Here is a 9,454-nt window from a genome sequence, read left to right as displayed (position 1 = left end):
AGTCTCCATCGTTGAAATAAAAGCGGATCCTTACTGCTAATGAACTTAGTGTTTATGCATAACTTGTCGGCTTTTGGTTTTTTGTTAGTTAGTTTGTTTGTTTTTTGTTTTGTTTTTATTTTATTTTTTTGTAAAAATAAAAAAAATAAAGAAGCTGTTTTCATACAGGGTATTGATGAATAATATTGTTTTACTATAATTAATTCCAACAAGAACACTAAACACACAAAATGCAGACTTCATGTCAGGTAGTGCAGACACAACGAAGCGCTGTAAACACTGTGATGTCATCACAATTCACAACAATGTATGTTTTTTTGTTTTGTATTTTGCCGATATGTTATTCAACAGAGTCGAAAGCGTAAACATATCAAGCGCATCTACGATTTGTAAGACCATGTGCTTCAAAAAATATAGGTCTTCAGCTTTTAGGTAAAATGTTGGTTAAGTCACAATCTCAAAATGAGAACTGCGGTGATAGAAACGAAACTACCGGGCATATCAAACCAAATATCGATCACGTCTGATTTCATGTTCTAGTTTTAGGAATTATGAAAATATGACATCATAAAAATATTAGATAATGGTTCACTACACATGGCATGATGTCGGTTTTCATAACAATGGAAAACTCATCAGTCACAATGATCAAAGATGTAATGAATATATTTTATTGTAACTTGAATAGAAATATAAGTTTCATGATATTTTTCTCTTCTTTTAGTCTAACTGATAATTCTTAATTTCAGAAATTAACCACATAATACAGCAATGAACTCCTGTTTGATGTCTGCGTTGATTTACAAAAATTCTAACATTTTTCATTGATATATCATGTGAAAAATACATTTGTGGCGTGTAATAATATTTCCAGAAATATCGACGTCGTTTTGTCCTTGAACGGACATTATCCCGAGTAAACTTGTCTGAGTAGAAATTCCAGTGAGTAAAACCAATTCGTCGGACCTTTAAATCTTGTCAGCCGTTACAATTTCCTTCATTTTTTGTGAATGTTTTGTATGCTTGCCAACAATCACGTTTGCAGATACATCAGGAGAATATTTGCACGCATCAGGTTTCCGACCATACACTTCCGCTAGCTCCCGGAAGAAGAATGGAGCATTTCCGCAGCAAAGTCCGACGTAATTTACACCAATCGCCTTCGCTTCTTCTGCAAATTGTCTGATGTCATCCCGGCTACATGCAACACAGGACAAATTTGTCGGATACACGTCCTTTTCTGCAAAGACAATTATAACATATCTTAGCATGATTAATCTAGCTCATGTTGGGAGAGCGACATTGTTCACAGCACAATGAGTCTGATCTGACTCACCTGTATCCGGATCTTTTAAAGCGAACCACGAGGGATATTTATCTGTAGTCCGAAACGTCACGGGAAGAGCGGCTATCGGTCCCTGAAAAAATAACATCAATATTTGCGGCTTCAAGCTTCAAGGTAAAATTTGAAAACGTGCATCGAGTTGCTCATAAATTAATGATATTTGCAAATAAGATCATGATGTCCACCACATTGAAATGGTATTTAACAACCTATATCTCTCGAAAGCTTGTATTGTTGTTTTTATTTCAGGTATCACACTACAGTAGGACAGCTTGGTGATTTGCTTTTGATCTTATTTATTTTTATTAAGCTAAACAATTCCAACTTTGGAATAGAGATATGATGTTTAATTTCATATAGGTTTCAGGAAAAAAAATGTGTCGGGAATTGTGTCATTTTGTCAAATATCATGATATTTTGCATTTGTAAAGTTTTTTTTTGAAGTGGTTGCCATGGTATTCACAGGTCTGAAAAACATGGAAAAGAATAAGTTTTCTTATCCTTCATAACTGTATCAAAATTGAAAATGTTGGATAGATTACAAATATATATACTTTAGTGTAAGTAATAAGTAGGGTTAACTTGGTATTTCTACATATCTAAAACAGGTGCCTTATTTTTCAGAGTTGGCCATTTTTACTGTACACTGCTACCCCAGTAGTCGATATTTGTCACGGAAATACTGATAATAGGGAAGGTCCTTGGATATCGAATCAATTTGGACACGTGAATTACCGCAGTAAGAGTAATTTTACTATCTAGAAATGGTAAGTTATAAATGTGTAATGGATTTAAAGGCAAAATTTTCTCTCTTCTAAATTGTTTCCCGATTCAATTGTGTGGAATTATGCTGTGATTGTATACATATTGATTAAGTTGGTTTATTAAGTGGTTAGTCACATATGTAAAACGGATTGTAAGATGAGGAATTCTTTCTTTACAAACTGACATAAATACAACATGCTTCGATTGTAAAAGTATAGGTTTAACTTGACTGTAGTCTTTACCTCAAACGTTAAAATGATATTAGATATATCTATGTATGTATAAAATGATTCATTCATACTGAAACAATTTTCTTTAGGCATGTTTATACTGACTATATCACAGAAAATAATTGCCCAATTAAGCAGTGATTTGTAATTCAATATGTATGGTTTCGTTCATTAATACCAATATCATGCGCTTGCTCTATTTTTGAGGCTACAACTACTTTAAAAGTCATGTCATTTTGGACAAATACCAATCGATTTAAACATGTTCGTTTCACCTGCAATTTCTCATTGTTATAGAAATCGTAGTTTTGTAGTTTTTAATTTACAATCGCTCTTTGTAGAAATAATAAGATAAGATAATATGATTCAGTCGTCTTTCCTTCGCCTCGCCTTTACTTTAAAAGTTTAATATAATATTTTCGCTGTTTATATACTCGTTTGATGTAATGATAGGCCCGCTATACCGCTTACCTTGCATATTTTTCTTATTTCTCTGATTGTAGGTAACATTGTCCTTGGACCACGCCCACAGTTTAGACCCACCACGGCCGCTCCCTCCTCTTCCAGTTTACGACATGCCTCAGCTATTGGCAGTCCGTCTACGGTTTTTTCCGATACATGAAGTGACATAGTTATCACAGCTGGGACACCTGTATGTTGAGAAAAAGAAATAGAAGTCATAGCAAAATGTTATATGTTCACATGTAATAAACACCGAGCATAGCTGCGATCGGGAATACGGGCCTCATGTTGCTTCATGACGTCAGCAGCATTGTGACGTTAACAGTGATAGAGAACTCGAGCTAAAGTATTGCAATTTCATATTTCAAAATTGTTTGGTAGAATTTAATCTTTTTTTGAATGTTTAAAAGGCAAAGTTATACATTGTCTCCCTTTGTGTCAGTTAGCACCAAATGTTCGTTTCCCTTCCATAATCTCGCCGATAAAAAGCCGCAGTATATTTGGAGGGGGGATTTACAATATATCCTATACTAACTCGTATTGTATTAAAGAATGTCGTATTTATCACAATAAAGCTGTAAAAGAGCAAGTTTCATAAGTAAACAGTGTAGCTGAGATATTGGGTTGGTATTGAATAGGAATTCACGTAATTGACAAAAAACGGAAATTTGGACTCGAAGTCTAGCAATGTGTTAAGAATTTGAAACATTGAGTACTACAGATTATCATATAAATAAAAAATGAAGTTTTAATATTTTTTTTCTCAGACCGCCTTTAAGTCTTCAATGTCAGTTGATTTTGACGTCAGAATTATGGTTTAACTGCTGGTCGGTTTTCTCTGTTTCTCATACTATAACATGAGAAATTCCATAAAAAGAGGCACACAAATAATCAATATATCAAAATAGTGTTAACAACGTTTTTACATAAAATAACGAAGAATGCTTTTTTAAGCTAAAACTAACCTACAGTAATAAACTTCTACCATTCAATAGATTTATACAAAATGGACTCTCAAACACAATGTTAAGCATTGCGACGTCTACCTTTCCCATACTGGTTTATTGCCTCTAGCGCTAGTTTAGCCTCTCCGTAGTCGCTCAATGTCTCCGCTATGATGTAGTCCGCCCCCTCCTCTACCGCCCACTCCACCTGCTCCTGTGATCATAAAAAACTAAAATGTAATGAAAGTTTAATATGTTAATACTATATAGTTGTATACTTAACATCTGGAGACCCGATTGAACTTATTAAAGTGTGTCTTATTCCTCAAAAAGAAAGAAAAAAAAAACCCACAAAAATATTATTTTACGTATTAAACAGAGCTGATTATAAGAATACAATTAAAGTGCGTCTTATTCCTAAAAAAAAAAAAAAAAAAATCCCACAAAACCACAAAAATATTATTTTATATATTAAACAGAGCTGATTGTAAGAACACAATCATTGAGATTGATTTAAAACTGATTTATGTAAAAGACTCTTTGTTTTTGTTTACAGATAAAAACCTTACCGAATTAAATTGCATAATCCCCTTTATTGCCGTCAAACCTGTTTAGTACCGTGAACACTTCATAAGTTCTTAAGTAAAGAAAGTAATATACATATAATAAAAGATAGTAAACCGGCCCTGCGCGCGCTGATAAAAGAAAAGCATGGGTTTATTTTTCAAATGCTGAGACATTTCACAGCCTATTCGTGATGCCTTTTCACATTTAATCTATCTTTGATTTTCATCCAACAGACTCACGTTGACTTTAGTAGATGATGTCATTATTTTCCGAAATCCTTTTCATTACCTTCGCAGCAGCAACCAGTCCGTCTGATGGACTTTGGGTCAGCGTGGCATTGATCGCCTGTCCGGCATCCTTCAGTTTGCGCATGCGTGCAGGACACATTTTCCGCAGTTCATTTACATATAGAGAGTGGCGATTCTCAGTAATTAAAGGTAAGGTTCATGGTTTTAATTGCAATTATGAAGAACTACGGTATTGATTCATACATTGCGTCATCATTAGGGTATATAATCTATCATTCAACATTTTGATGCAATTTTTTCATTATTCATATGTTACGAAAAAATAGAGATATTTTAAGGTAACTTGCATCAATGGTCTTATTTGTAATCCATAATTAATTCACCTTAAACATCGCCTTGACTTGGTCATGTGTAGTAACATCATCTTTGTCATATATGTTGGTGTTACAAAGTCCGCCAGCCATCAAAGTTCCGGTTTCATCTGCCACTTCTCGCGCGATCTTAAGAGCTGTTCTATTGAGTCTCTCTAAGTCGTCCTCACGTCCGATTGTTCGCAGTTTCTCCCTATGACCGTAGTACTGAAATATACCTTACATATATCTTGGTATTGCTATGTGAATATGATAAATGCTAGGATTTGGAGCCACATATTCAACTCACTAATCTCGGAAAGGAGATATTTTTCTCATCTTGCACTCTTTTCATTTTGCAGCCATTAATTAATTCATTTATTCCCACAATCATTTTCATGTATGCAATTTGCAAAACAATAGGACTGTAAAAGAAACAGTAAACGCCCATCAAATGACATAACTCATTCTATAAGCATACATAAAAAGCAAATGTATCAAGAAGAAATTTTTAAATGATAGAAATGCTTGTTTATATAGAACTACATTATATCCACTATACATGATTAGTTGATTGCGGAAAAGCCAAACTAAACATTGTACTTATTTACTACAGCGGCTGGAATATATGCATTGCTTGCTGATAATAATTTAAACGGGATACTTATGCACTTCAACGACTGGTAAAAACGGTATAAACTTACTGTAAATGCTTCTACCACATCGGTGCCAGCATGTACAAACTCTCGATGTAGTCCTCGGACAATCTCCGGATGTTCTAAAACTACTTCCGGTATAAATCCTCCCGACTGCAGATAACCTCTTCTCTCCAATTCTATCACATATCCTTCCGCAATGAGAACTTGTCCGCCATTTGCGAGACGCTCTAACAATCCTTTCAGAAAAGAGAAAGAATAAGAAATTTGTTTATTGGGGGTACATTTCTCGTATTGTACAAATAGATAATGATATATTTTAACAGACATTCATTGACTAACCGGTAGGAGTGAAAGTGAATGAGCTTGCGATGTTTCCCCGTAAGGTTTTGCGTTTTCAATACCATGATCACTTCCATGACAGGGTGGTTCCCTATCTATTTAATTACATCATTAAATATTCATCATTATCTTTCTATTGCATTACGTATGCTTTATTTGTAAATGCTGAAATACAAATGTATCTCTGTACTTCTCAACCAAGCTTGGCATGTGTATATATACTAATAATAATGTTATAAAATAGACATATACTACATTAGTTTCTATAATATCCTGACCACTAAGGAGATAACTTGTTCATGATGACCCTTGCAGATATATAAGTTGTGAATAGATTAGGATTCATAGTAGGTATTTTTAATGGACCTTCTTACACATAGATAAGAAGAATACACCTGATACTGTGATTTAAAAAAAACTTACATGGTGTTGTATGCCTTTGATATCTATCCATGTGCATTAGAGTTTAAATATACTAGCGGGGAACAGAAACACAAGTTTGGCTTTGGTAACATAACGTTTGGACACGTGGTCGAAATTCAACTGAATTACACACAGCGCCGTGTACTTTCAAAATGATCTTTAGTTAAAATTCAGTCGATCCTGGCCCGGTCGATGCTGCATGCTTTCAGCAGATTTTTTTTAAGAAAGCGTCCACCAGGGGTACTCTTGCACCATACGTGCTTATACATCATTTCAAATCGAACATTGGAACAGTACAGATCAGTTACAATACATGTACATTTCTACAGCAAAATGCCGCGATGGAGTGAAGTCGATCAGGTATTGAGACCACACTTCTTCCTCGTATCCATCAATGTAACATTACTTTGCAGCAGGACAAGGCAAGGCCCTATGTAGGAACCGTGTTAACGTCACATATAAAGTCGCTAAACTCACGCAGTCCCTTATAGAGGAGTGGAATAATATCCCTTAAAGGGCAATAAACACATTGATGTGGTCAAAGAGCAGCGACTGATGCCAGGGTTGGTCACACATGCTTCTGATTTGGATCAGGAAACAGCGTAGGATACTCTTGTTTTAACGGTATTAATGCAAACATCGCCTGTGATATGACAGTAAAAAATCACCAAAATGAATTCAGTAATGATGCAATAATCGAGAAACTCACACCATGAATACTCATCAAAGAATGATGTAAAATGTTAACTATCGAAAATAGACTTGAATTCTATTTTCCCGCTAATATATATATTATAATACATTACTATATTCACATTCAATGTGACTAGTCCTATTTTCGCAATTCAATAACTTAGAAATAGCTACATTTGATTTTTTCTTCAGTATTTAATTTGAATGTATATATTGAGTTGGTGATCTGGATAATCAAACATTTGTAAATTCCTTATTCATATATGTACTTCCGGTTTGTAATATATGGTAAAGCCGCTTGAGTGTCGCATGTCACTGTAAGCTTAAACCACTGTTTGCCGGATCCGTGGTCAGGTATAGGTACTTGTAGGTCATGTTTGGTGCTGAGTGGTAGTTTTATAAGAGCGCAGCTCAACACGACCGAAGGGAATGTGAATAAAGCTCTCCTAAACATAGCACGCCAGCTATATTTCCAACCAATCCTACCTTTGAACTTTGAAATCGTGTCCCACGGGAATATTCTCGCGCCCCCGGTAGGGGCAGCCATGTTTGAAATATCTTTTCCTTCACCTTTAGATCTGAATTATTTCTCTCTCGTCGAAACTATGAAACCATGAATGATGTAGGCAAGTAGGATGTATATGTGCTGGAGCCTGTGCTGGTGTGTGAATAATTATTAATTTACAATTATATATACATTTATGAGTAAGGATTGATGTCTATGTAATTGTCTAATTCATATGTATAAGTACTTTGTGTCCTTGTGGCTTTGATACCATGATTGGTGTAGGCTGAGTTTCCCCTGGCCCCACACCATAACTGATGAAGACCGAGTTTTCTCTGGCCCAGACACCATGTCTGGTGTAGACCGAGTTTCCTTTGTCCCTGACACTATATCTTGTATAGGCCATTTTTCCTCTGTCCCTGACACTATATCTGGTATAGGCCATTTTTCCTCTGTCCCTGACACTATATCTGGTATAGGCCATTTTCCCTCTGTTCCTGACACTATATCTGGTATAGGCCATTTTCCCTCTGTTCCTGACACTATATCTGGTATAGGCCATTTTCCCCTCTATCCCTGAAACTATATCTGGTATAGGCCATTTTCCCCTCTATCCCTGACACTTTATCTGGTATAGGCCATTTTTCCCTCTGTTCCTGACACTATATCTAGTATAGGCCATTTTCCCCTCTATCCCTAACACTATATCTGGTATGGGCCATTGTTTCCTCTGTCCCTGACACTATATCTGGTATGGGCCATTGTTTCCTTTGTCCCTAACGCCAATTCTTGTGTAGAAGCAAAGTGCATTACTACACGAAAATTGGAATAAAAGAAAATCTATCTTACTTATATCGAAAAATGGGATATCTGTTTGCCCCCCGCAAAAAAAAAAAAAAAAAAAAATAAATCAAAAAAAAAAAACAATAATAAAAAAAAAAACAATAAAAAAAAAAAAAACAAAACAAAAAAAAAAAGAAAAAAAAAGAAAACAAAACAAAACAAAAAAACAAAATATAAAACAACAAAAACAAAAACAACAACACTTATTTGGGAACGTCCGTGTAGCCTCTTTCTTTCCCCTGTTTGAATTTAATACTATGTGAGAAGAAAACAAAATAAATGGTCTTTTCTGGTCATTGCGTCTGTTAACTCGCATTTTCTTTAGTTAAAGGGCAATTAAACCATCCTAATCGAAACGCAATGACCCGAAAAAAATTTATTTGGTTTTCTTCTCATATTTTCAATCAAGAAAACTAGGTTAATTCGACCCACCGTGTTCCTACGGCGACATACATAGTTTGCAATATGGCGTCGGGTCGTGTGTGGAATTTTGACCAGTGTAAAACGAGGTTATGTACGGACGGAAAAAAATCGATATGGGACTAAATGGGTGGTTTGGGGGTTAAATAAATATTACATCTATCCATAACTGTAAGGTGGGTTCTATGTCACGCCCGATTTATTTTGTCTTCACCAAGCACCAAATAGTGCCAGAGAATTTCACTTTTTCATATGGTAACGCGCTCTGGCACGGTGTCTTGGTCAGAGGAAACTTTTATCCTCTTCTGTTTACGTCAAGCGGTCCTGGCGCAGTATTTCGAACCATTTATGTCTCTAAATGTACTCTACGTCGTTTTGTATCACGAAATGTTATCAGAAAACACTTAAATAGAGTAATAAAATATTAATACATACCTTTCGATGACATTTTATTCCAGAACGTAGAATCCTTCCGTACTTCTCTGGTGTTTGCAAACAGTAAAAGGTGGCGTCCGATACCAATGATCTATGGAAAGATCTGTAATCTTTTTTGTTTGTTTGTTTAGTTTTATCCCCATAAACCTTGTGTTTGTATTATATATCAGGTTGGTAAATATATAAAGATAACACTCTATGTATCGACTCTAGGCATCACTGATGA

The 9,454-nt window shown here is 35.2% G+C and overlaps 1 protein-coding gene across 1 annotated transcript; it reads right to left on the bottom strand.

Moving 5' to 3' along the window:
- Window positions 1–655: 655 nt before the first annotated feature.
- Window positions 656–9,262, bottom strand: LOC117327194 (betaine--homocysteine S-methyltransferase 1-like). Its single transcript, XM_033884048.1, has 7 exons — window positions 9,229–9,262; window positions 5,616–5,806; window positions 4,945–5,139; window positions 3,849–3,960; window positions 2,812–2,990; window positions 1,337–1,418; window positions 656–1,240 (listed from the first exon to the last, which is right to left on the bottom strand). The coding sequence occupies exons 1-7, from the start codon at window positions 9,239–9,241 to the stop codon at window positions 969–971; spliced, it is 1,044 nt and encodes a 347-aa protein (XP_033739939.1). The 5' UTR covers window positions 9,242–9,262; the 3' UTR covers window positions 656–968.
- Between the last annotated feature and the right edge of the window lie 192 nt (window positions 9,263–9,454).

The sequence above is a fragment of the Pecten maximus genome, chromosome 5, assembly GCF_902652985.1.
Source record: "Pecten maximus chromosome 5, xPecMax1.1, whole genome shotgun sequence".
Classification (NCBI taxonomy): domain Eukaryota; kingdom Metazoa; phylum Mollusca; class Bivalvia; order Pectinida; family Pectinidae; genus Pecten; species Pecten maximus.
Note: the sequence above shows the minus strand (reverse complement) of the source record. Positions and strands in the feature narration are given on the sequence as shown.

Coding starts and splice junctions, on each gene's coding strand:
- LOC117327194 (XM_033884048.1), bottom strand. Junction 3,961..4,944: donor AAGTCAAGGCGATGTTTAAG/GTGAATTAATTA, acceptor TTATGATCACAG/GAGCAGGTGGAGTGGGCGGT. Junction 2,991..3,848: donor AATAAACCAGTATGGGAAAG/GTAGACGTCGCA, acceptor CTCAACATACAG/GTGTCCCAGCTGTGATAACT.